General features: G+C 44.5%; 1 protein-coding gene across 2 annotated transcripts in view; it reads left to right on the plus strand.

The window, feature by feature from the left end:
* The first annotated feature begins 206 nt into the window (after positions 1-206).
* The window catches only part of SLC22A2 (solute carrier family 22 member 2), a 32,973-nt gene continuing 5,331 nt past the window's right edge, over positions 207-27,848 (plus strand). The window contains exons 1-10 of one of the 2 annotated variants that reach the window (XM_027600855.2): positions 207-938; positions 2,561-2,664; positions 8,356-8,510; positions 10,680-10,848; positions 15,226-15,340; positions 16,857-16,963; positions 18,304-18,518; positions 19,367-19,475; positions 20,307-20,419; positions 24,199-24,298. In XM_027600855.2, coding sequence (XP_027456656.1) covers positions 528-938; positions 2,561-2,664; positions 8,356-8,510; positions 10,680-10,848; positions 15,226-15,340; positions 16,857-16,963; positions 18,304-18,518; positions 19,367-19,475; positions 20,307-20,419; positions 24,199-24,298 — 1,598 coding nt within the window. In that variant the 5' untranslated portion in view covers positions 207-527. Of the gene's footprint in view, positions 939-2,560; positions 2,665-8,355; positions 8,511-10,679; positions 10,849-15,225; positions 15,341-16,856; positions 16,964-18,303; positions 18,519-19,366; positions 19,476-20,306; positions 20,420-21,173; positions 21,311-24,198; positions 24,299-27,848 lie in introns of those variants that run through there. The other variant, XM_027600856.2, reaches the window with a different exon arrangement.

The following is a 27,848-nucleotide window of genomic DNA, read 5'->3' on the forward strand; positions in this document are numbered from 1 at the left end:
TCTGACCCAAGACCATGATTCACGTTACACTGGGCAGCAAAGCCAAATGCGTGTGCGTTCTCTGTAGCACCTTAGAGAAAAGGTTGGCTGCGTGGGTGAGATACGAATATATTAATTTCCTGGACACTGAGTTAACTAGGGAGAGATTAACAGGTCTGCGATATGTGAACGCTCTCCGATTTCTCCCCGTGTGATACAGAGGAGGGACTGTTTGTGGTTCTGGTATGAGGTAGCACAAATTCACTGAGAGTGGTGTTACAACGAACACAAACATCTGGCCCTGTTACTTGCCCTGGGCATTTTGGGAGAGCAGCAGGACACACATCCCCCGGAGGAGGGCATGGTTGGAAATTAGCCTGAGCAAGTAAGTAAAGGTCTGGATCAAAGGCTAGGCACTTTCTAAAGTCAACTCCCTCCCACCCTTTGACTCTTGGTCAAGAGCTGTGCTGAGCTGGCCACGGCCTGGCTCAGGGACGCTCGTACCAGCACAGGGAAAAGCATCAGGACTCCTCCGGCCTCTCGTAATAATGCCAACCATGGATGACATTCTAGAGCACATAGGGGAATTTGACTTTTTCCAGAAACAGACATTTTTCCTGTTAGCTCTACTCTCTGCAGCGTTCACCCCCATCTACGTGGGCATCGTCTTCCTGGGCTTCACCCCGGACCACCGCTGCCTGAGCCCCGGGGTGGCCGAGCTGAGCCGGCGATGCAGCTGGAGCCTGGCGGAGGAGCTGAACTACACGGTGCCCGGCCCGGGGGCCATGGGCGAGGCCTTCCCCCGCCAGTGCCGCGGCTACGAGGTGGACTGGAACCGGAGCGCCCTCAGCTGCGTGGACCCTCTGGCCGGCCTGGCCACCAACAGGAGCCACCTGCCGCTGGGGCCCTGTCGCCACGGCTGGGTGTACGACACGCACGGCTCGTCCATCGTGACCGAGGTAAGTGAGTGCAAGACTTGCATTAGGAAAAAGCCAATAGAGTAGCTTTTCTTAAGGAAGAAGCCAGGAAGACCCGGTTCTTACACTGTCTGGACATGCTCTTTGGACTCAGAGAAGCTTATAAAATCCTAGTTTCCAACAAAAACATGCAGCCTCTTATTTGTCTGGAGTATGAGTGAAGTAGTTAAACCTCATCAAATTCTGACAATAATGATTCCAGTGCACGCAAGTTTCAGCGGTAAGAAACAAGCAAAAGCATAGCAGATTCCTGGAAATAATTCCAGGAGAAGGAAAATTTTCAAGCCTCCTCTTTTTTTCTGAAAGCCCTCCATTCTGGCCGCTGTATAACAGATGGACCGCTGAGAGCTCATGGAACTCACTTGAACGTTGCCTCCCTGTGATAGGATATGTTTTTCTCTTGATGGCTGTTTTTCTCTCTTTGATTTGCTCAAAACATTTGCATAAAACCTTCTGGGGCTGGAGCTTTTGTTAAGGCACTATTCCTTTATTAAAAACTCTGACATTAGCATCTAATTATGAAGACTCATCTTAATGAATATAGAGAAAACAAACAAAACAAAAAAAAAAAAAAAGTGGAGACCTGCTTTTATTGGAGACAAAGCAAAATGGGAGGATGCAATTATTCTAAAACTCCAGAGAAAGCCAGCTGCCTGGCTTAATTTAAAAGGACCGCTGGGATAATGTGAAGACATCCTGCATGAACAGACTTTTACGCAGAGGAGCTTTTCTTCAATGGTCTAATAGTTACACAAAACCATAGATCCAGGTCATAGATATAACACCGTACAATTTTAAAAGGCTATACAGCGTGGCTTAATCTCATCCCTTCATACAGAGATGAGGAAGCTGAGGCCCAGAACTGAGAAAAATTTTGCCCAAGGCCACAGAGTGAGAGAGTTAGCAGTTCGCTCTAGAAATCAGATCTCCCCACTTCCAGGCCAGCACCTGTTCTTCCTTCAACATTGTCTCTTGTTCCAAATGAGAGCAAATGTAACAGCCTACTAAGACATTCCTGCTTCCCCTTACCGTTAAAGAGACAGCAAAGAGAAGCTAAACAGCCCATCTTCCTTGGGGCAGCATTTATATCCTATTTACACACCAATTTGCTTCTGTGTATTAAAGTTAGAAAGGGAAAGTGGCGGGGGGGGCACTGGGTGCCTCAGTGGGTTAAGCCTCTGCCTTCCACTTGGCTCATGATCCCGGGGTCCTGGGGTAGAGCCCACATCGGGCTCCCTGCTCAGTGGGGAGTCTGCTTGTCCCTCTGCCTCTGCCCTCCCTTCTCTCTCTCTCTCAAATAAATAAAATCTTTTAAAAATACATATATTTAAAAAGAAAGGGAAACCTGATTTCAGCTGATTTAGCCAACAACAGAATTTGGCTTAATGACGTACTTCCAGAGGGAATGCTAAATAGATTATGGGACAAATCTTCCAGGTGTGTAAAGAAAATTCATATAAGCAAGAAACAGTTGGTTTATCACCATGCCATTCAGCCACATCAGTTCAATGCAAGGAATATGCAATGAGCTTCCCTGGGTTGAGTTGTGTCTAATAGAATGTTGTTTTCTCTCCTGACCCGGGAAACCTTTCGCCCCTCTGCAGTTTAACCTAGTGTGTGCCAATTCCTGGATGCTGGACCTGTTTCAGTCGACTGTGAATGCAGGATTTTTTATCGGTGCTGTGGGTATCGGCTACCTAGCAGACAGGTGGGTGCCATGTGAATTTGGTGGAATTTAAGAAGTCCTGCAGGTCCGGGAAGCACTTGGATTCACTTGCCCCTGCTTGAATAGCATCTTTTCCCCAAACACAAAGACCACAATTTCCTGGCCTCATGTCAGTCGTCTTGACAATTTGAGGTTTCTTCTGCTGCTTTGATCGGCACTACCGATGTGACTATTTTCCAATTCCCTGGGGCCATAGAGGAACATTTCTCCCTTAGGCAGCAGTTTTTCCTTGTGGGCTAGGGTCAGAAGGGAGAGTCATAGATGACTTGATCCCTTTTGTGGTTCCCAATTCATTGGCCTCATCATCATTCCCCCATCCATGAGCCTGCAGGGCCCTGAGCTCTCCCTCCTTTGCCTGCCTCTCCTACACCCAAAGCCAGTATAGACTCTCCGTGTGGCTGTCCCTGTCTGGTCCTTGGCATTGTAGGAGTACTGAATTGGGGCCCTGGGGCCAGATGTAATTATAGGTGTGGAACGCAGGATATGATCTGGTAAAAGGGAAACTGGGTCCATCTACACTGACAGATGTAAATATCCACTTCCATAATGTCAGTGTCCCTGGAGAGAGATGAGAAAAGACCTCTCTGTATAGAACATATAGCAAATGGTCCCCTTGGATGGTCTGTGTCTTCAGGGAGCTAGTTTTCCATGAGTTGTATGAATCCAGCTGTGCCTGTATGTCTTATTTATCCATCACTTTGAAATCCCAGATTCGCGGTGCTGACAGTTCTTTATAACAGGCATCTTTACCAGGTTGATGGCCAATTAGATATTTTTAGGAGTCCTCAAAAGGGAAATGAACAGAAAAATTTGCTTTATAGTTGATACTTTAGCACTCATAATACTATTTATTGGGTATTGTCCATGTGCCAGGCACCATGCTTAACTGTTTGGACAGTATCATTCTCTTTAATAACTAGTCACCCATGAGCTCATGATATAGAACTATAGAATAAATATATGTAGTCTAATCTGTTTAATAAATTTATATTTATATTTATTACAAAATAAATTTATATTTATTACAAAATATAAATATATATTTAATTCTGAAATAAATGCCAGATGCACTTTATGCTTGTTGCCCTCCCCAACGTGATGCAAATAAACCCAAACCCGTGAGCATTATATTAAATGTAAATCGAATATTTTCCTTGATTATGCTGTATTGTCAGGCTGGAGGAAAACTTGCAAGTGAGTTAAAGATTAATAACAATAGCTTAATCTGTCCTCTCCCAGGGACATCTGCAGTTTCATAGCCTGGGCCCCCACTGTGGCAGCAGGAGGGAGGAGGGCAGGGCAGTTGAGGCCACTGAGCCACAGGGCAGCTCCGTCCTTCATGCCACTTCTGTAACTGTCTGCTTAGTCTTCCTTTAAAGGTTCTTCCTTTGTGTGGGAGGCTTGTGAGGTAAGGAGGAAGGTCATCGGCTTTTATTTTTCTTGCCCCACAAGTGAGGTCTGTGGTTTGGAGAAGACTCTGTAAGTCAGGAGAGTTGCCGGCAAGGGACAGTCTGGAGTCTGCCTTGCTCCAGTGTGTCTGTCTGGCCCGTCCGTCGGCTCCTCACCCCCCGCTCCGCTCCCTTGTTCCCTGTAAGGCAGAGATACTAACACTCAACTGGAAGTGAGCAAATAGGTGGCTGAGCTTCACAGCTGGTTAAATAAATAAGTTAATTATTCTCATCCCACTCAAGGAGTAGGAGACTGGTTATAATTCCCCACTGACAGTGCATTCCTGATTTATAATCCTTAATTATCCACCTTCTTGGATGACCTCATTATTTTGTTCCTATTGTTGAAATCTCCTATGCAAAGTTGATTACTCATTATTCTTCCCCGCAAAAATGAATATCCAAACCTCCATTTCTTTTTCTTAAGTTGTCTGAAGTTTGGGTGGTTGTTGCCTCTTCCTTTCTGTTCTACTCAGGTATGCATGTGAGAGTGGGTAATAAGACAACAGCCAGTGGAGAAAAAGAAAAGGCAAGTTATCTTTGTATACTTGATGCCTATTTCTGGACAATATTCAGATCTTATACAAGGGTACAAGAATCTCATGGAAACTCATTTTATGCTACAGATTAAACCAACATTAAATAAAATAGATTGTCTTCTATGATACTTTTGAAAAATATGAACCATCGGTTGATTAAGGTAGCTTTTAGAAGAAAACCAGAAGGATATTATGAAAATGTTGTAAATAAGGATACGGCGGTTTAAACCATGTCAGCTTTCTGAAGGTCAGTTTGCAAATGGACTGGAGGAAGGAAGGATGGGCATGTGTCAGAGAGTTTGAAAATAAACCTTTTATAATATGTCTAATTTATGTCCTCATTCAAACCTCCTAAAGAATGTTTTTTAGTATCACCTGACACAAAAAAGTCATCTCTCACCAATTCCAGATTTGTTACTCCACTGATCAGTAATTATAAGCTCTGTATTTAGTGGCATGCTTATAAAAGTTCAATGACTGGCTTTCTGGGGGATAAAGCCTTGATGTATACCATTTGCTGATTTCCATGGTGTACATACTCCCACCGTGGTCGTTTCAAGCTACCAAAAAATGAGGTCACTGAACACAGAGTTGGCTAGAAATACGTACCATTTTACAGTATTTCCACTGTACAGATGCAAAGGACACAAGTAAATAATCTCACAAGCGTCAACAATCATCAAACATGGTAAAATAATTAGGAAACAGTGTTTTTGCATGTTTATTACACTTGTTTTTAATATAATTTACTTAAGTGTATGATGTAATTTTTAACAATGACTGTGTTCAACAATTAGTTCGAAAATTTTCTGAAAGCCTAACAATCAGTTCCCAAGAGCCAGCACCCACAGTCTATATTTCATGAGGGAACTAGATCAGAGCAGAATCAAAGCCCCAGTGGGTCATCGTCAAACTTACCCAACTATGTGAAACTCTCCTAAACAAGCTCCCTACTACCAACTATGTGCCAAGGCACTGTATTGGGCATCCAGATGTGTTATACGTCATTTAGGATCAAAACAGCCTTTTTAAAATGATTTTGTTATCCCCAATTTGCAGATGAGGAAACTCAGTGAAATGAAAGTAGTGCTTCCCAATGTTAATGTGCATATAAACCACCCGGATTTTGTTAGAACTCTGATTCTGATCCAGTGGGGCCTAGAGTGAGCCCTGCATTTCTAACCACTCCCAGGTGTTGCTGATGAGGCCTGGGCCAAATTGAGTAGTAAGTAGCTAATGGATTTATGAAGCTAGCAGTGTTGGAGTCCCCCCCCCCCCCCCCCCGCTGTTTTAGCTCTTTATTTTTCACTTAATCACTTACGTGATTCTGTTGCAGGGAGAAGTCTCAAACCACTATCCTAGATCTCCCAAACTTCTTCCAGCCATGCCATATTTTTGTAATAACATTATGTCCTTATTTGGAACATATCCCCCACTGAAGTTTTTTTGCATCATAGCTTTGATTTTCTGAAGGTTGCCATGCTCTGAGTTTCCAATGGTAAATATACTCCCTTATCAGCCACAGGATTTTATCCATCTACAGGAGCAGGACTACTATGGTATGCCCAAGTCAACTTTTTGAAGCTAGAGAGCTATCCTCTGAGCAAATGTTTATAAACTCCTCGGGGGTAAAGAAAGGGATTTGGTGGGAGAATATGGGAAGAAAGGTGAAAATACTTTGTTGAGATGTGACTTTAGAAGACTTTGAATAAAAGGCCAAGGAGGTAGGGGTGTCTGGGTGACTCAGTCAGTTAAGCATCCAATTCTTGGTTTCGACTCAGGTCATGTTCTCAGGGTCGTGAGATGGAGTCCGACATCGGGCTCTGTGCTCAGCACAGAGTCTGCTTGTCCCTCTTCCTCTGCTCCTCTCCCCACTTGCTCTCTCTCTCTCTCTCTCTCTTTCTCTCTATCTCTAAAAAAATGGCCAAGGAGGCAGATATTTACAGTGGGGAACAATTAACTAAGAATTAAGAACTGCATAGCCAGGGCGCCTGGGTGGCTCAGTTGGTTAAGCGACTGCCTTCGGCTCAGGTCATGATCCTGGAGTCCCGGGATCGAGTCCCACATCGGGCTTCCTGCTCAGCAGGGAGTCTGCTTCTCCCTCTGACCCTCTTCCCTCTCGTGCTTTCTATCGCTCATTCTCTCTCTCTCAAATAAATAAATAAAATCTTTAAAAAAAAAAAAAAAAAAAAAAAAGAACTGCATAGCCAGAGGTGCCTGGGTGGCTCAGTTGGTTAAGCGATGCCTTTGGCTCAGGTCATGATCCTGGAGTCCCGGGATCGAGTCCCGCATCGGGCTCCCTGCTCAGCAGGGAGTCTGCTTCTCCCTCTGACCCTCCCCCGCTCTCATGCTCTCTCTCTCTCTCTCAAATAAATAAATAAATAAATAAATAATCTTAAAAAAAAAAAAGAACTGAATAGCCAAAAGAGGGTTTTAAGAATTTTATCTGTTTACATTAATTACTCGTGAGACTGCTTGATCTCTAAATTTCAGATTTAAAACATTCACATCCCAAATAATTGTTAATGATGTTGCAGATTATTTTTACATGGTCAGTTAATATTGAAATCGACACTAGAACACAGATGCCTACAAGCAGAACGGCTGATAAAAAATTTTCATCCACCATCAAATGTGCAAAGTGAATGACATAAAGCGCTCGTGACTCTTCAGTTTGAAGTACATATGAAAAGATTAAATAAAACACTGCTTTCTATGAAGAATCTTTAAAATATCCATTAACGGCCAATTAGGGTGTCTCTTAGAACAAAACAAGGTGGGCATGATGACATGATGACAATATGAACGAGTTGTCCCAAGTCAACTTTCAGAGAGCCTGCCTTACAAACAGAAGGCAGGAAATGGGGGAGACCAACTGTCTAGCTCTTTACGTGTAATATCCTCACTTAATCCTCTTGTCAACTGGGTCAGATAGGTCTTTACCAGATGAGGAAATTGAGAAAGGTTGAGTAACCGGCCTACATTACACTACGTGATAAAGCCAAAATTCAACCAGGTCTCTAAGTTTTCCCCTCCTCTGTGTCCTGGGACACTCTCCAGGTCCCTCAGCTGATGAAACCCAAGTCCCTCAGACCAAAGGTGTGGAACCTATCTTGCTGGGGTACTCCAGGACAAAGATGCCCCACCCCCACCCCACAGCTGACACCAGAGACCTTTTCCATGGAGACATGCAAATAACACAAAGTCCAAAAGCAGTGTTGAAAATGGATGGGGGAGTACATTAAACACTGAATTTTCTTTTTCCTAAAGCAAAAACTCTTGGATGGGCAGTTGGTTGAGACTGTTAGTGCAAAGGCCCCCACTCCTACGATGATGGAAGACCCAGACGGGCCCCTAGGGCATTGAGCACTGGGTGGCCTGGAAGAATCAGCCCGTGCCTGAATACCCTCCACAGTGTGGGACTGAGAAGGTTCTCTAGCCCTGGGGTGAACGGGCTCATTGTGCATAGAATTTTCACAGAACGCCCTGAGGGAAAGTGCTGAAGCAAACTAACCTGAAGTCAGGGATTCTCTTGACGGGCATCAATCCGAGCCTCCTGAGTTTGCATAATTCAGAGCTAACCTCCCCTTAAGACCCTTAAGATTTCCGTAGCTCGCGTGCCATTTTCTACAGGCTTCATGAATCTGATCTAATGCTATGTTCTCTCTTTGTTTCTCTCCTTGCAGGTTTGGTCGTAAGCTCTGCCTCTTGGTGACGATCCTCATAAATGCTGCATCTGGAGTTCTCATGGCCGTTTCCCCAAACTATACATGGGTGTTAATTTTCCGCTTGATCCAGGGGCTGGTCAGCAAGGCAGGCTGGTTAATAGGCTACATCCTGAGTAAGAATTGCTCGTGGCTATAGCTGTGAGAACAAAGCCATGTTGCTGCCAAAATCCTCAGGAGACAGGAGGGGGCTGTGCCAAAAAATGGACCCAACTTCAAGAAAATGTTGAGAGATTTTTTTTTTTTCTGTATCAAAAGGATTTCTAAAATCTTTTCAGTCCACTCATTCTGCATTCTTCCTCTAAAGAAAACAATGAAGACAGAAATGAGGGTAAACATCAAGCCATCCAGATTCTAATATAACTTCTTAGGAAAAAGTTTTCTGTACCCTGGGGTGTTACACACAGAGAAAATCTAGCCTACCAGGCCTACACATGGAAAATTATGTGGTGACAGATACGTCAGACTTATTAAGGGACTTTACTGCTTTGCATAAATGGATTCTAGGAAATCTCTTGTTATCCTCAATGTATATACATGGAAAGGGAGAACGTGAGCACTGTGGAGAGTCTAAGTTCCCCAGCCACTTGTCTGACGAGGAATATCTTCCCATCCCACTCACTAGCAGCCAGAGTTACGTGGAAGATCCACGAAGTATAAGAGAATATTTGAATCCTAACAGCATAGCATCTTTAAAGCCATATTAAGAAAAATTAGCGTCCTAATTAGATCTTGGGAATGAACTCCATCTTTCTTTTCCCTTGGCAACAGTCAAATAGCATCCAATGAAAGGAAATGGATGCTTTGAAATTGAAACCATCACCATCATAAAACCCTGGTTACCCATGAGAGCTAGAATATGTGTGCTTAAAATTGTACCTGGTAAAGTTAATTTGCAACTCAGAAGAAAGATGCTGGATGCTATTATGTGCTGTCCTGGTAGACATTTAATCTATATGTGGGCAGCAAAGTAATTTATTAATGTACTGTTATTCAATCAGTAATTTGGTTTTTAGAACACATGATATGTAGAAATAGGTATAATTTAATTGTATAAATTTAAATTTCAGCCTTCTGCCCATTAATTTCTTCTCCAGTCCCTCTCACTGTCCTTGAGGTACATCTTGCTGCTTGACCTCTTTCTGCCCCATGACCCCCAGGCCCCGTCCATGACCCCAACCACTTCGAAATATTTCTATTTACTGAGCACTTACAGACTTTTGCTTAACTTTGTTTTAAATACTTTTTGATCATTTGCAGTAATATATAGAAATACCTTTTGAGGGCATTTCTATATGGTTTATAAATAGTTGAAGTCTTTAACATGATTACTAAACATTTAGAGCCAAAGGTCTGTGGCTCATGGAATAGCTGGAGTTTAAATTCTAGTGTGTGTGTGGTATAGAAATGACTATCCCCTAAATCCATGTACTACAGACTCCACACATCTGTCAAGATGCAGTCATGGAATGGGAGAAAGCTGATTATTCTACCACATGCAGTGGTGTGCTGATAACCTGGCTTTTAGAAAACAAAAAGCCCTGATTTTTGGTGTTGTCTGATTTCTAAATTGTAAATACTCCCACCATGACTGACTTTAAGATACCAATGCATTTAAAAACCAGCTTGCAAAATTCCTGGAAATTTAAGAATCAGTTCTTGCAAGCCAGTACTAGTTGACCAATCATATGGAAACCCACTAAACCCACTACCAGGTTTCCAAGCCATTGACACACATTATCAGGATTGCCAAGAAAATATTTAACTCATATAAGAGAACGAGTTGTATTGAGATGTTCATTTACATAAAAACCACCTACAGTCTCAAGTCAATCTTTGATCCATTTATTCAGGACTTAAATTACCATTGCCTTACTACTCTAGATCAAAATTTTGCAAATAAAAACAACTGGATTTTTTTTAAAGGCAAAAACAATTAAAAAAAATAAAAACAACTTTGGATTGCTTCAAAACAATTTTTGCCTGTATCTGAAATCCAGTTGCATTTGCCCTTGAAATTATTCTCTAAATCACACATTTTGCTCACACTGGCAGGCCTCTCACCTCACCCAATGTGGAATTACAAGATCTTAGATTAATTAATGTGGCAGCAATAATTATAACACAATAGGCCCCAAGTAACGTTTAAAATTTTTCAGAAAGCTATTTAAAAAACTTCTAGAATTTGGCCTCTTTTTTGAGGTTGGCATGCTCGTTTCCCCGAAATTGGACAGCCAAGTCATTGTCCTACCGACTTGCATTGACCATTTGGGTTCTCTCTGCAGTTACAGAATTTGTCGGGCTGAGCTATCGGAGAACAGTGGGTGTTGTTTACCAAGTGGCCTTCACCGCTGGGCTCCTGGCATTGGCTGGGGTGGCCTATGTGCTTCCTCATTGGAGGTGGCTACAGCTCACTGCTACTCTGCCCAACATCTGCTTCTTGCTCTATTACTGGTAAGTCCATTTGGAACAAAAAAAGAAAGAACTTGAACTATTTCATTTCTCTGAAAAGGCTGCCTCCCCTAAGGCACACTATCCTTCCAAATTCCAACGTGTCCTTCACTCTTTCCTTTCATGAAAAGTCCAGGTCCATGTTTCAGGATTAAAAAAACAAAACAAAAACAAAAAAATACCACGAGCTTCAATCTGTCTTCCTCTCTAGAAATCAAATGTCCTTTTACTTTGGGCTTAAGAGTTTTTAGATTTATGTCTTTTCACATTATCTGTGTGGTGTTTATTTTATTTCTTTTTAAGATTTATTGATTCATTTTTGAGAGAGAGAGAGAGGCCACGTGAGGTGGGGGAGGGGCAGAGGGCGAAGGAGAGAGAGAATCTCAAGCAGACTCCTTGCTTAGCTCAGAGCCCAACGAGGGGCTGGATCGCATGACCCTGAGGTCACCACCTGAGCCAAAATCAAGAGTCGGACCCTCAACCCACTGAGCCACTCAGGCGCCCCAAATTATGTGTTGCTTAAATTAACTTCTAGTGACTGTGGTGCCCTTGGCAGAGATTGACAATAGTAGTATTCTTACTCTCTCCCTGCTCAGAGGAGACTTTAGTGTAAGAGAAGATGGAGTGTAGCTGTGTCACCACTTCCCCATGTCCCTGCCCAAGGCAGACGTCTCTAATCAATCCCATCAGTCCTATTCCCAGATCAGGCCAACGGGACACCCCAGACAGACCATGCAAATCAGAGTCTCCAGGGCATGCGAAATGTTTGTTACACCTGCCGAGGGAACCACGGAAGCAGTGGAAACAGCAGAAACTATCAGAAATCCCTCATGTGAGGTTACCCGAAATAAAGCGAGAGGGATGCTGAGTTATCAAGCAAACCCCTCTCCCGTGCAACAGGCCACTTTCTGGATGTATCCACTTGTTCTTCCCATAGTCGTCTAAGAATTAAGCATCTCAACCCTTCCCAGGAAGCCTGTCTCTCCTCCAAAAGCTGGTCAAACTCTCGAGACTAACCCTAACCCCCCTCCCATATCCATTCTTCCTCTTTTTATGTCTCTGAAGCCATACCTGCAATAAACTCTTCCTGGTTTCTTCAACATTTATTCTGCCACCCTCCAATCCAAGTTTCATTTCTAAAATCCAGTTCCACCGTGTTCCTCTCCTGCCTCAAAATCTTTCAACGGTTTTGTTTCCCTGATGCTTTAGCACAACAGAAAAGACACACCTATTATCCAAGTTCTGACCACCTCTGGAGCCCTCCTTCTTGCCATTTTTACTCAATAGAATCAAATTTAATTTACTTACAAATCTATAACCTCCATGATGCAACCACCAACATTAAAAGATCACTGGCGATGTAGAGTAGAAAACAGGTGTTTGCGGGGCAAGAGTGGGGATAAAGACATTAGGCAAGGAACTATTGCCATGATCCTTGCAAGAGAAGACAGGGCCTGAAATAAGACAAGTGAAGGAAACTGTAAACACATTGCATCAGGTAGCAATGACAGAGGTTGGTGGAGACTGAATGTGAAGGTTTAGAGAGAAGAGGTGCCTCGTGGGTGGAGCAGAGGTTTGTGTGTATGTGCTGGGGGCACCGTTCAGAGATAAGGAACACAGGAGGAGGTTTGAAAGGTGGGATGATGAGGCGAGCTTGGGACGTGCAGAAGTTGGAGATTCAGAAAGGGCATGAACATGCGCATAGCCAGGCGGGGTTGAACGTAAGGATCAGGAATTCAAGTAAAATTCCCGTCTTTGTTGTAGCTACGGGATGGAGGCAATCACTCAGAGAAAATGAGCAGAGTCAGGAGCGGAAGGAAATGGGGTAGATCACAAGAAAACACCAAATCCTGAAAAGGCAAGCTGAGGATGAGGAGCCAGGACAGAAGAAGAGAGAGGGGCTGCCATGATTAGAAGGGAGGAGCTATGGGGGCAGAGGGGATGTGGCAGTCACCGGAGGAGGGACTTCTGTGCCGGCCGGCCTTGATCAGCCTGCCCAGGTGGGGCCACGGTCCCCTGCCCCGTGGCATTACACACACGTCTCTGTAACCCTCACATATTACTGCTTGTTGAGATCAGCCGTTCACTTGACACTGAGGGACTTGTCCGTCTGTCCCAGTAGGCTGTCAGCTGTTTGAGGGCAGGTAACACTGTTAATGGCTAACTCCTACTTCATCATCAAGCAAGCCACTTTACTATGGAACCCAAAGCTCATGTTCCAGAGACTTCTCATTGAGCCAGAATTTACATTCCCGGCAAGTGTACCCAGGGCACCCAATTCTGCACTTAGAGCTTCAAAAAGTTAATTTCTATTCTCCTGGGTAATTCTTGCACTATCTGGATATGCCTCTGAGAGTCCATCCAGACTTTCCGCCTGTAGGCTAGCCATTTATGGTTCCTGTCTTCTCTGACCTGGTTCCCAAGTCCTTCACCTTCTTGGCCCTTCAGCTCATGCAACACCTGGCTGAACTGACCCTGCTTCCTGAGGTGTGGGTGACGGGGCTGAACCTATGCACCAAATGTGATCTAGAAAAATCGCCCTATGGTGTCATAGCAGAAGGGATGCGCTCTGTGAGCTGTGGATCGATTATGGCTGAGCTCACCACATTTCCATTCTTAATGTCGAATCTTCATCAGTTGTCATTGAGTCCTCTCTCCACTGCACTCCCACAAACTTCCGTCCCGAGTTCCTTTAAGCCCCACCTCTCAGAGCAACCTTCTCTCCCGGAGTGAGGGCCCACAAGACTCTAGGCCAGAACTCCCACCAGGCCAGCCCTGCTACCTCCAGCCTGCCAGTCCCTCTTCCTCCCATCGACCCTGAGCCAGCCGCTCCGAGTGGTCTCCAAACACAGATCCAAGGGGCCAGAGTCCTGCTCAAGGAGCTCCAGTGGCTCCCTGTGTCCGCCCAGATCCACCAGCTTGCCTCAAATTCTTACCTCCTTCTTTGAGAAATCAGCTCTCAGAATAATACACATAAAGTTCTTGCTTTCCCCCATGACAGAACCGCATCCTGCCACCAGCACCCCTGCAGCCCGGCTGTCAGCTCTCAGCACGTGCCGAGCCCCAGCCAACCTGCTTCTCGTCCCTCTAGCACAGGGCTGGCTGGATATTCAGCTGACCCCTGCTTTGCAGAGTCCCACTGGGAACTCTCTGAAGAGGGGGCCTGCAAGTTTCCTGCACAAGGCTGAATAAAAGTCAGCGGATGAAGGAGGAAAAACCCACATACCACAACCCCTCCCCTCGGAGCAGGGAGCCCAAGGCGGGGCTTGATCCCAGGAGCCCGGGATCATGAGCTGAGCTGAAGGCAGATGCCCAACTGACCGAGCCGCCCAGATGCCCCATGCAATACAGTATTATTAACTATAGTCACCGTGCTATATATTATATCCTCAGGATTTATTTATTTTGTAACTGGAAGTTTGTGCCTTTTGACCCCCTCACCCATTCTGTCCACCTCCTCCCCCACCAATCTGTTCCCTGTGTCTATGAACTTTGTTTGTTTTAGGTTCCACATATAAGTGAAATCATATGGTATTTGTCTTTCTCTGACTTATTTCACTAAGCATAATACCTTCTAGGCCCACCCATGTTGTCACAGATGATAAAACGTCATTCTTTTATATGGCTGAATAATATTCCATTACACACACACACACACACACACACACACACACACACACCCTTAGGTTGTTTCCACGACTTGGCTCTTGCAGATAATGCTGCAAGAAACATAGGGGTGTGTATATCTTTTTGAATTAGCATTTCTCTTTCCTTCTTATAAATACCCAGAAGTGGAACGGCTGGATCATACGGTAGTTCTGTTTTTAATCTTTTGAGGACCCTCCGCATCGTTTCCCACAGTGGCTGCACCAGTTTGCATTCCCTTCCCCTACACCCTGGTCAGCATGTTATTTCTTATTTTGTTGATTCTAGCCTTCCCAACAGATGTGAAGTGACATCTCATTGTGGCTTCAATTTGTGTTTCCCTGGTGATGAGTGATGTTGAGCATCTTTTCACGTACCTATTGGCCACCTGAATGTCTTTTTTGGGAAAATGTATATTAAGATTCTCTGCCCATTTTTAAGTCAGTTTTTTTTTTCAATTGAGTTGTATGAGTTCTTTGTATATTTGGGGCATTCGTCCCTCACCTGATATGTGATTTGTAAATATTTTCTCCCATCCAGTAGGCTGCTTTCTTATTTTGTTGATTTCTTTTGCTGGGCAGCCCCTGCACAATTTTATCTCCTTTGTAGATCCAACTGAACTTCACTGTGTAAGATCCCTCGCAGAAATTTGATTATGACCCCTGGGGAAGGAAGCTCAGGAAGATGCCCCCATCCCATACTGAACAGCACTGATAACATTGTGCTATAACCTAGGTGCATACCTGAATCTCCGAGGTGGCTGATCTCCCAGAACAAAAGTGCTAAAGCCATGGGAGTCATTAAGTACATCGCAAAGAAAAATGGAAAATCTCTGCCGGCCTCCCTTCAGGTAAGCAAGCAGCTGAATTATCAGATCAGGGAACAGGAGGATCTGGGAAAGCCATGCATTCTCAATAGGGAGTCGCAGACAGGGCTCATATGCAATAGGATATTTCTGTCGTACTAGGATTCATGGTCCCTGGTAAAGAAAATTCTAAATCATTCAAAAACATAAAACTAAAGGAAACCAAAAATCATTTAAAGGCAAACGAGGAGCTTCTATCGTGTGCAGCCCAAGGCTGTGGGGGGCACTGGTACCCAGGTACCAGATATATTCCTTCCCCAGGTGTCCATCTGCGTGCTCAGGGAGGGGGCTTCTCCCTGGAGGGAAGAGTCTTCAGACACAAATCATTTCTTAGAATTTTAAACATTTTGGATAGAAAATTGTCCCAAAACATTGTGAGCAGTCTTCTGTCTTTTAAAATGAAACACAACACGGGGGTGTCCGTTTTCTCTGCATTTCATGGTTTGCCTTTGGTAGACCTCATCACCTTTAGCTGAAGCCTTTTGATCCGACAGGGGATGGAAAAGCAAAAATCAAGCTGATTAGAAAACTCTGTCAAAATAAGAGTAATCGTCTCTGTGCCAGGATCTAAGATAGGTTACCTGTAAGCATTTATGATTTACATGACTTTAGAGTGAGCATTTGGGGACTCGGAAGCCTTTTTTTTTTTTTACTTCCTCTCCGGTTTCTGGGTGGTTGGGGTAGATCCCCTTTTCCACAGATAACCAGCATAGCCCTGACTCTTAAGTTTCAGATCCTTTCAGAAATTGGTAAGGGATTAAAGCACACTCGAGTCACAGTCTGGCCAAAGGGCAGAGTTCATTCACATGAGAGCGGTGAGTCTGCAGGAGGTTCTTCCCCTGCTCCTTGGGCTTGCAGACACCCTCCTGTGTGGCTATAGGAAGAAGTGGTTTTTGCAAAGGTTCTGCTTCCTGAGCCCTGGAGATTGAATCTCAACTCGCACCACCTACTGTTTTCTTCTAGCGCAGGGCTTCCCAAACGTTAATTAATTCCTGTGCCCAGGATGCCCCTGGGGACCTTGCCGAAATGCAGATTCCAGTTCAGCGTGTCTGGGCAGGGTCCCTGGGTCTTTCATTCGAACAAGCTCCAGGTAATACCGAGCTGCTCCAAGTGCCAAGGTCCCGGACCAGAGCCTCCTGAGCGATGGGCCGCCCCTGGTCCTGCAGGGAGCACGCCCGGGGCCCTCAGCCCTCAGGGGCCCTGGGCTGGGCCTTCTTCTGCCCCCCTGTGCTTGACCTCCAGTGCCGCTGGACATATGCCCAGGAGTGACCTAACTCCCACTAGCCCAGCTTCGCCTTCTGTGAAAGGGGATGAAAAAAATGGAACCGAACTTCCCGGCTCTCCAAGGTTAAATGAGCTAATAAGTGTGAAAGGCTCATTAGAAGCCCTCAGCAGGTGTCAGGTACTGTCAGGATTCCCTGTCTTATGTCGGGATTCCCTGTCTTACCTGGGGACACCATCTTTCACCACACAAAGCTGTTCCTCCTGTTTCCATTCCTAGAGCCTCAGACCTGAAGAGGAAGTTGATGAGAAGCTGAAGCCTTCATTTCTTGACTTGGTCAGAACCCCTCAGATAAGGAAACACACTTTGATCTTGATGTACAACTGGTAAGGAATGTTTTTCACTTTAAAATCCCTCCACTTTTTTTTTTTTTATCCCCGTCATCCACATTAGGGGAGGGACCAAGACAGCACTGTCACAGCCTAGCTTCAGTATAAGTATGGACAGTGGGCAGCAAGGGGACTCATTTATAGCCGTGTTTTCTGATACCATTTCTTCAGGCTGGTGTCTGAAGTCAGCCTACAATCTCAAAGCGTAGATAAGTATGTCCTCAACCTTGGCATTGCCTTAGAACGTCCTGCGAGATCATAAAATAACAACGCCAGAACCCCCACCCTGGCCCCAGAAAATACTGATGGAATTGGCCCAGGGAAAGTCTAGGCACCAATATTTTAACATTCTCCAGGTAAGTCTGATATATAGCCCAACCTGAGAACTACCAGTTCTATACCTATGATGAGTATAGATCTCTCCTTATTGTACAGGGCTAGCAAGGGAAGGATCTTTTCCCTTTCTTGTCTATTGGAGAAAGAAATAAACTTATGAAGGAGAATAAACCACAAGGAATAATCCACTGGCTCCACAGTCCGGTGGCTGACGCACGATTGTTTCCATGGTCTGCAGGCTGCTCCTGGAGCTGTGAGCCGTTCACCCTGCACCAAGCCTTCCTTAGTGCAGCTCACTTTCCTTTCAGGGTGTCCCGGGGCTCACGCCAGCCACACGAAGATTTGGAATCACGGACAGAAGCAAGGCTCCTCAGGAACTCATTTAGCAACCTTGACAATACTACCTATAAAATACAGCCAGGAAATTTGGCTTTGTACCCTTCTTTTCTGAATAGTTGTGACTGTTGCCAAGCATCCTCTTATTTGCCATTGCAGATAACTTCTGGTCAACAAAACACAACCAAAAAACATCATCAAAATGTTGTCTATATTGTGTCAGAAGAGAAATCAGCAAGAAGGGAGGCTATGCCCGTTTGGGGATTTGGTACCCGTTTGGGTCTCTGGTTTCCTAAAATTTGAATTAAGTAGTCAATCCCTTTGATCCCAATTCCATTAGAAGACCACAAAGAGAGAAATAATTAACAACCACTAATAACCTGATACAGTTTTACCAAATAAGTTACCTAGAAAGACATTTCTTCCTACTTTTCAATTTGGCCAGGGAGTGCAATCCTGCTTTCTTCTCCTTTCCTGGTTCTGGGGTCACAGTCAGCCACCGCCGTGGTTCAGATCATGGAAAAGCAGTAGAATGAAGGGAAAAGCAATAAGAAGATGACAAGGAAAGATGACCCACGATCAACTCTTCTTTTTCCAGAAGCCTCTCCTTTTTGATGACTTGCTTCTGGTGCTTGGCTTGACCTGAGCTTCTCCTCTTTGCTTAGGTTCACAAGCTCTGTTCTCTACCAAGGCCTCATCATGCACATGGGCCTTGCAGGGAGCAATATCTACTTGGATTTCTTCTACTCTGCCCTGGTGGAATTCCCAGCTGCCCTCATCATCATCCTCACCATTGACCGTATAGGTCGTCGGTTTCCATGGGCTGCATCAAATCTCCTGGCAGGAGCAGCCTGCCTCGCCTCCGTTTTCATCCCTGAGGGTAAGTGTCGAGCCACGCTGGGGTCTTGTCTTCCAAGGCTGCGTGAAGAGGGGATGTCACAACCCTCTGATAGTAAAACGATGTAATTTATCATCCAAGTCAATTTGGAAAGAATGAACACAGTATCTGGGACCTTCCTGAGCAAACCCATATGGCCACCCTGTCTTTAAGAACAAATGGAGCCAAGGGTTGTCTGCTTTAACATAATCACACCTGACTGTTCTCTAATGTACTATAACAAGAGACTAAGAGGACACATGCCACAGGCCATGGAGCTGGCCCAGAACAGAGAGCATGGGCTTTGGGGTAGAGCAGGCCCAGGCTTGAAGTCTTATTCCAGCATTTTCCAGATACTATTTAGGCAACTCCCTTGAGCTCCCCGCATCATCCTGCAGAACAAATAAGAAACCTTAGGTAAATGCAACCAATGCACAATTATTCAGTTCCTTTCTTTCCTTTTCAAATGCTTTCTCAATGAGGAGGAGAAAAACCTGTACAACAGAATCCTATTGGCACCATGAAGCTTTCATTGAATGCTTTAGTCATTAGCAGTTACTTAAAATATGCCCATATTTTGCTGTTTCTTTTGGATGGCCTGTATAAACTAGAGTTGGCCCAGCTTTGTAAACTGGTACAATCCTGTTGTCATTAATGATTGAGTTCTAAAGAGTGTGTTAGAATCACGCCTAAGGTTAAAACTAACAAACATGGGAAATTTTGCTCTGAAGTCTTGAGTTTAGAGAAGAATGGTGCATTCTCATCCCATTCCGGAATGTGGACTTTCCCCTCTGGAGCACTGTGCAGACCAGGGAGTATTGCAACGTAAGTGGTGCGTTTTTGCCCCGCAGATCTCCGGTGGCTAAGAGTCACAGTCGCGTGCTTGGGTAGAATGGGGATTACGATGGCCTATGAAATGGTTTGCCTGGTCAATGCGGAGCTGTACCCCACATTCATCAGGTGAGCACGTTTTCCTCAGCATGGAGAGGGTGGATGGGACATTTGCTTACAGGCTAGAACTACCACAAGCACCAGCCGAGGGCACTTCCTTTTCAAAATATGGGGCAAGAAAAACCAAAAACCAAAACAAACCACAGGACAAGAGAGGATAAGAACGTTTAAAGGCAGTAGCCAGACCACATCTCACAGTTACAGGCTGGGGTGAAGTACAGTCACTGTATAGTGAGAACAGAAGACACCGATTACAAGAGAGGGATAACCAAATGGCCATGGGACAGAGTGATCAGAAACAGTATGAACAGGCGGTGCCTGGGTGGCTCAGTCGGTTAGGTGTCTGCCTTCTGCTCAGGTCATGATCCCCTGGTCCTGGGATCTAGTCCTGCATCGGGCTCCTTGCTTGGCAGGGAGCCTGCTTCTCCCTCTCCCTCTGGCCCTCCCTCCCCCCAGCTCATTTTGTCTCTTTCTCTCTCTAACTCACCCTCTCTCAAATACATTAATTAATTAATTAATTAATTAAGAAATAAATAAATAAAGGACACAGTACGAACAAGACCATGGAACAGTGCAGGGAAGCCAGATGACCAAAGTAAAAAGTGAAAATTGCCCCCCCCATTAAAAATCCTCCAAAAAGCTAATATAAAACAAGTACAACAAGAATATGAGTGGAGTTATGACTCATACACCATTTGTGTGTGTTGAAAACAACGTGAACACCGTTTTTTTCAGTTTGCAGACATTTCAGTGACTCGGGGAAGGATTAATTTGGGTGGGGTAGGGGATAAGTACTGTACCGTGAGAAGCTGGAAGTTAAAGCAGTTCCCTGCATTTCAGGAATCTTGGTGTCCTTGTCTGCTCCTCCATGTGTGACATCGGTGGTATCATCACGCCGTTCCTGGTCTACCGGCTCACCAACATCTGGCATGAGCTTCCACTGGTGGTTTTTGGTGAGAAACCCTCAGACATACCTTTGAACAAAAACCTATTTTTCTAGGGGCCTCCTTTGTTACATCTCAAAATAAGTATCATGCCTACTGGCAACTACCGAATGCAGTTAGTAATTAGTACTACTCTCGGTGTTAGTAATACCAGCATAAGTAATACTATTAGTAGCTGCTAAGACCCAAGCGTGGGAGCCCCTAGGACTTCTGGCCTCAGCGGTACAAAGTTCAAGAAGGAGTGAGGTGGAAAGCCGTTTGCCTGAAGAACACCCCGAACTCTCTCCTCACCGATCTCCACCCCTCCTTGGGTCTCTTTGTCACAGAGCTTACTCTTTCTGCCTCCTTGATGGCTGAACGTGGGAAAATACAAAACTTTTCACTTCATTACTTCAAAGAAAGGCAGCTAAAATGTTGCAAAGAGCGATTTCAAAACTCAGGGGAAACAAAGACCATCATTAAGGAAATGCGTTCATGTCATGGCGCACTTGTGTTGGTATCAGGCACCCCTTCCCCAAATCCCTTGGGCAATTAGATTTAAGGAGGATTGGTACAGCCCTTCCCTCCAACCCTGAAGTAATGTACCAGTGCAGAACCCCCCCCACCACTGCCCAACCTGCAGCATGGAAGGTGACAGGGACAAATCTAACTATCAGCAATTAATACACAGAGGCCAATGTTGAACATAACTACTATAGACTGTGAAAGGGGTCTGGGAATCGTGGACATTCCCATTCATTCGTGTCCATTCCTTTCCCCACAGCTGTGGACGATGGGACAGACCCTCTCCTGTGTGCCACACAGAGGGGTGCAGAGGGGTGACCAGATTCATGCATACAGCATTCGCCTCCTCGTGTTAGCCAGAAGGCCTCAACGCACCCAGCTCAGTCTTCTTTTAGACCCACTGGGAGCTGCTTTTAATTTGACAAAAATAAAAGTTTTCCCCATGGGCCTACAACCCTCACTTAATTTGAGGGGAGGGAGGACAAGACGCTCTGCACACTGGGGGCGCACCCGGATGGCTTTTCTCCTAATGCCATGCATTGTCACATACAAGTACCTCTGCTCATTCCTCTTCTCAAGGGATTTGTGAGGGGGAAATTTTCCACTTCTGTAGATGGGCCAGCAAATGTTCCACACTGCCAGTAAAACTCACCTTCAAAACAGACCCAATGAATTTCTCTATGCTGTGACTTAGTAATAGTAAGATGGCCAAAGTTGATAGAACACGAGCTCTTTATCCTGGCAGAAGCATGATTTGGCAACAGGGTGGCTGGTACCACTTCGGGGACCCTGGCCATCTTCCTCTCCCAACACTGGCTGAGGGACCTGCGCAGAGCCTTCTTTCCATCTTGGGGAAATACCACAACACCCTCTGGACTCCTTCCTTCCAAGGGGGAAGGTGGAGACACCTCAACCTTGGTCATTTCCTTAGGTGGGCAGTGAGTGATCGATGGGTCAGTGAGACATTTCTAGGTGGAGAACAGAGACTTCGTGTTTCTCTAAGGATCTTTTAACAATGCAATGCCAGGTCCAGACCTAGACGAGCCTCTGTGGACCCTCCCTCAGGGATTCACCTTCCCCTGGGAAAGATCAAGGATTTTATTTTATTTTATTTTTATTTTTATTTTATTGTATTAAATTTTATTATGTTACGTTAGTCACCATACAATACATCATTAGTTTTTGATGTGGTGATCCACGATCCATTGTTTTCGTATAACACCCAGTGCTCCATACAGTACGTGCCCTCCTTAATACCCATCACCAGGCTAACCCATCCCCCCACCCCCCTCCCTCTAGAACCCTCAGTTTGTTTCTCAGAGTCCATAGTGTCTCATGGTTCGTCTCTCCCTCCGATTCCCCCCCTCCATTTTCCCCCCCTTCTCCTAATGTCCTCCATGTTATTCCTTATGTTCCACAAATAAGTGAAACCATATGATAATTGACTTTCTCTGCTTGACTTATTTCACTTAGCATCATCTCCTCCAGTCCCATCCATGTTGATGTAAAAGTTGGGTATTCATCCCTTCTGATGGCGGAGTAATATTCCATCGTATATATGGACCACATCTTCTTTATCCATTCCTCTGTTGAAGGGCATCTCGGCTCTTTCCACAGTTTGGCTATTGCGGACATTGCTGCTATGAACGTTGGGGTGCATATGGCCCTTCTTTTCACTACATCTGTGTCTTTGGGGTAAATACCCAGTAGAGCAATTGCTGGGTCATAGCGTAGCTCTATTTTCAACTTTTTGAGGCACCTCCACACTATTTTCCAAAGTGGCTGTACCAACTTGCATTCCCACCAACAGTGTAAGAGGGTTCCCCTGTCTCCACAACCTCTCCAACATTTGTTGTTTCTTTCCCTGTCCATTTTTGCCATTCTAACTGGTGTAAGGTGGTATCTCAATGTGGTTTTGATTTGAATTTCCCTGATGGCTAATGATGATGAACATTTTTTCATGTGTCTGTTAGCCATTTGTATGTCTTCTTCAGGGAAGTGTCTTTTCATATCTTCTGCCCACTTTTTGACTTGATTATTTGTTTTTTGGGTGTTGAGTTTGAGAAGTTCTTTATAGATCTTGGATACCAGCCCTTTATCTGTAGTGTCATTTGCAAATATCTTCTCCCATTCTGTGGGTTGCCTCTTTGTTTTGTTGACTGTTTCCTTTGCTGTGCAGAAGCTTTTTATCTTGAAGATCAAGGATTTTAATTGCATTTCACCGTTTCAAGTAAACTCAAAGACAACTCCCACTGTTATCGATGCTTGTAGTTCCGTCTTCTTTTCTCACCAATCTGAGTAGCTAGCAGGAAACAAAACAAATACTTTTCCATTTTTACTCATTTCCCTTTCTTTTGCCCACAATAGTGGTGTACTGATTGTGGTCTTGAAATAGCCAACAAGCATGCGAGGTGGGAATATCACGCCACTTTATGGCCAAGAGTCTGGAACCGAACTTCCCAGGGCTCTGAGACCAGTGAGTGGGGGGGCTCAGAACCGGATCCCAGGCACCCAGAGCTACAACCAGCGTCCTGAACCACTAAGCTCTGTGGCCTCGATCCCTGTCATTTTGTAAAGATGTAAAAACAGACGGCCAGTGTGCATTTTTTTTGGAACTCCAAAACCAGTGAAGACCCCACATCTACTTCCTGCATTCGATTATCGCAAAACATAAAATGTAACCTTAAAATTCCAAAAAGGAAATGGGAATTTAAAGACACATAAACACTCTAATGTTTACTATGACTCCCCAGCATGTGCAAAAAATTACAGCTGGAGACAAAGGAAAAAGGAACAAAAGGAATTTCTCAAACACCTGAATTAGAACTAAAAGTGTAGGCCTGGCTATACTTTTTAAATGCTGTGATGCAATGATATATGATACCCTACTTCCGGGTGCTAGTCATGTTCCAAGTTTCTGACTCATTCTCATTACTAAGTGCTTTATATTGGCAGGGTTATGTTCTTCCTTTCCTAAGAGTTGATTTTTTTTTTCAGAGTTATTTTCTAACTCCAATGTATCTTAATATTATGGCAATGTTCTCTAGCCTAGAATAACCTTGACTCAAAATGTTGAGTATTTCATCTCCCTATAAGGAATTGTAATCCAATGGAGTTTGGAATCAGCAAAATATTTATAGGACAGTCAGAGATAGCAAAGAAATCTGTAAGTATAGAAAAATCACAAAAAATAATTTTTTTTTTTTTAAGAAGTAAGGGGAGTTCTGATTATAAAGCCTTCGTGTTTTAGTTCCTAATGTAATTAGCATCTGTTTGGCTTCCAGCGGTGGTTGGCTTGGTTGCTGGGGGACTGGTGTTGCTGCTCCCGGAGACCAAAGGGAAGGCTTTACCTGAGACTATTGACGAAGCTGAAAACATGCAGAGGTAGGAAGCTGAAATTCCTCCATACAGGTCTGCGCCAATTCTGTAGCCAGTTGGAAAAAACATGAGGTTGAATTTATACCTCATACCATTCACTGAGATCAAGTCACACAAAATCAAAGACTAGAAAATACAAAGATACAGTAAAATAATGAACATACCATAGAAGAATACCCTTATACTTTCATAGTGGGGAAGGTCTCTCTGTAAGTACGGCAAAAAAATCCAGGACCAATTTTTAAAAAGATCAGTAAGTTTGCCTTTATACAAATAAAGAATTCTATTGAAAAACAAACATAAGCTTAAAAAAATAATCACAACACATGTGGAGAAAATATTTACTCCTCTACAAGGGGCTAATTTTCTTAATATATAAGGAGCTCTAACAAATCCATAAGAGGAGCCACACAAAAGAAAAAAATGGATTAAGGACTTGAACACATAATTCAGTGAAAGGAAAATAAAAAAAGCTCTTAAAGATATGAAAATATGCTCATTTCCTACATAGTGAGAGAAGGTCCAATGAACACTGTACTACTCACAACTTAGATTGTTGAAGATCAAACCACTTGGTAACATTGTGTTGGGGAAGAATGTAGGTAAACAGCATCCTATGTTGCCAATGGGAGTACACATCTGAAATCTCTATGATGGCAATATGACAAGAGGATCAAAAATGGCTATTTATTTTTATTTTTTTTAAAGATTTTACTTGATTTATTTGAGAGAGAGAGAAAGAGCACGAGCGGGGGAAGGGGCAGAAGGAGAGGGAGAACCAGGCTCCCCGCGGTGCAGGGCTCGAACCCAGGACCCTGGGATCATGACCTGAGCCGAAGGCAGATGCTTAACGACTGAGCCACCCAGGTGCCCCTGTGTATTTCTTTATACCTAGCAATTCCACACTTCCAGGAATTTACACATACAAAATGACACATGTACAGGATTACCATTTAGGACAATTTTGTATGTAACAAAAGATTGGAAACAACCTAAATACCCATGGATTGGGAGACCAGTTATATAAATTACGGTATGTCAGTCAATAAAATACCATACAGCCATTAAAAAGAATGAGGCAGCTTTATATACATTGATAAGGAAATTCCTCTAAGACACATTACTAATTTAAAAAAGGGGGACACCTGAGTGGCTCAGTCTGTTAAGCATCTGACTCTTGATCTCAGTTCAGGTCTTGATCTTGGGGTCATGAGTTCAAGCCCCACGTTGGGCTCCATGCTGGGTATGGAGCCTACTTTATAGATAAATAAATAAATTTTAAAAAAGGAAAATATAGAAAGTATATATTCTACCATTTCTATAAAAGGAATGAAAAAAATATATGTGTGTTAAATGTAAATATACATACATAAATAAATGTAAATATATATCCATAAATAAATGTAAATATATATACATAAATATATATATGTAAATATATATATATTTATCTTTACCTGTATCTCTGGAAGAATATGCAAGAACCAGAACATTGGCTGTTTGTGGAATGAGAGGCTTTGGAAAACAGGGGGGAGGGATTTCCAGTGCATACCTTTTTCTGCTTTCCGAATTTTGGACCATATAAACCTATTCAAAAATTAAACCTAAGAAAGTCTAGTGAAGAGAAACATAGGACACACTGTCCACAAGTTTCTTTATGCAGTATGCTTAGATGTTTTTATTCATTTTATTTATACTCCAGTTCCGGCCTACTGACACCATGAGCTGAACTGAATTTTATCCATTCTACACATTGTTCCCATTTAACATACTCAGCACCCGAGCAGATGTGGCTACGGAAGAATTGCCATGGTCTGAGGCTTGTCCTAGAGCTTGGAGCTCAGCATTACAAGAGGCCTTTGAGCTCAGCCAGAGGTCACACACTGGCAACCCACAGGATATCAGGGCCTCAAGGGCTTTGCTTGACCCACGTGGTATTTTTAAAGTGGGAAATTCCACATGAACTGGATTTCCAGGATCTCTTAAAAAAAATTCAGAAGATTTGGTAACCTGGCGCAGGCATTTCCTCTTGCTGCTGGCTTGCAGGAGCTGAGAGGGGGCTGAGGGTTTGGAAGGGCATGTCTGCTGGGGGAGGTCACAGTGCCACATTCCCCACTATCTCGGGCCTAGCACATTTGGTTTTTCTGCCTGGTGCATGCAGACATTTGAGCTTGAGATCCTTGATCTAGACCAACTGCCCCCTGGTACCCCTATCTCAGGGAAGCTTCCCATGCACACAAGCCTCCCCTTGAAGACAGACTGTACCCCATTTACTGCCGTCTCCCCAGGACTCAGCTCAGTACCTGGCACGTACAGACCAGATGCTCCCCATATAGCTGTGGACTAAATGCTGAGTTCCTTCTACAACATTGCTAATCATGGGCTCTCCAGGCTTGTGCAGCCAGCTCCAGTGCTGGGAAGGTGGTAAGGTGTGGTGGGCAGGGGCATGAGCTGTAGAGTCTGATAGGCCAGGTCTTGACATTTCCCATCATGCGGCCTTAACTCTTCTAAGCCTTGGTTTCTTCATCTGTAAATGGGGACAATGGTTTCTACTCACTGGATTTTTGTAATGAGATACATGCATGGGAAGAGCCTGGCACTTTGAAAATGTCCAATAGCCACTGTATTATCCATAGAAGTTTTCATAGCTGCTTTGTAAAACAGGTAACTAGACAACTGAGTGGAAATCAAATTTTAAAATATATTCTGAATGGTTTTGAGAAAGGGAAGCGCAGCTCCGTGATAGACACATAAACGTGTACTTGTAAGAGGCTTCCCATCAGGCTGGTTCATCGGGCAAAGCAAAGATTAATCCTGTTGTTGGTTTATATGCCTTCTCTTCATGTGATCCACAAACACGTCTCTGAAGATTTGCGCTTGCGCTTTTCTATTTTCTGTATTCCATAACCCAGCTCACCTTTCAAAGATGGAAGACAGATCTGTGTGAGGCTCGCGGCTGCAGAGGAGAGTGGGGAGGTGAACCCAAGGCTGGGCTGCTAAAGGGCCCCACTGCAGGCACAGATGAGCAGGGGCGGCCCGCGGGACACAGAGGTGTCCCTCAGGAGAGCTGACCCAGGCCCAGCGTCCCCCGACACTGAGGGAGAGGCGCCAAAACAGGTCTCCTCCCCCGCCAAGTCCTCCGGCTCCCCAGCACCCACAGCCCGTCTTAGTTACACAGAGATCCCCGGGCATTTCCTGATGTACCCCTTATTTCACCCTTCCGCCTGTTTCCTTGTCTGTAAGATTGGGTAACAGTAGCTGACATTCACTCAGAGCCTTCAGCTAGTGCTTCCGAAGCCCCGCGCCCGAGCTGCCCCATTTAATCCTGGCGACAACCCTGCGGGACAGGTACTGTCATTAGTAGCCCCGTTGACAGCTGAAAAAAATGAAGGCAGCAAAGATCAAAGATTCACCCAGGAGGCCAGTGAGTGACAAAGCCAGTCCTGGCAGCCAGGTTCCAGGGGGCTGAGTTCACAAGGCGGGGCGGGGGTGAGTGCAGGGAGGGGCCTGGGCCACGCTGGGGTTCTTAGCGGTCAGTCAGCGCAGCTGCTGCTGC

The sequence above is a fragment of the Zalophus californianus genome, chromosome 7 (genome assembly GCF_009762305.2).
Source record: "Zalophus californianus isolate mZalCal1 chromosome 7, mZalCal1.pri.v2, whole genome shotgun sequence".
In the NCBI taxonomy this organism is placed as follows: Eukaryota; Metazoa; Chordata; class Mammalia; order Carnivora; family Otariidae; genus Zalophus; species Zalophus californianus.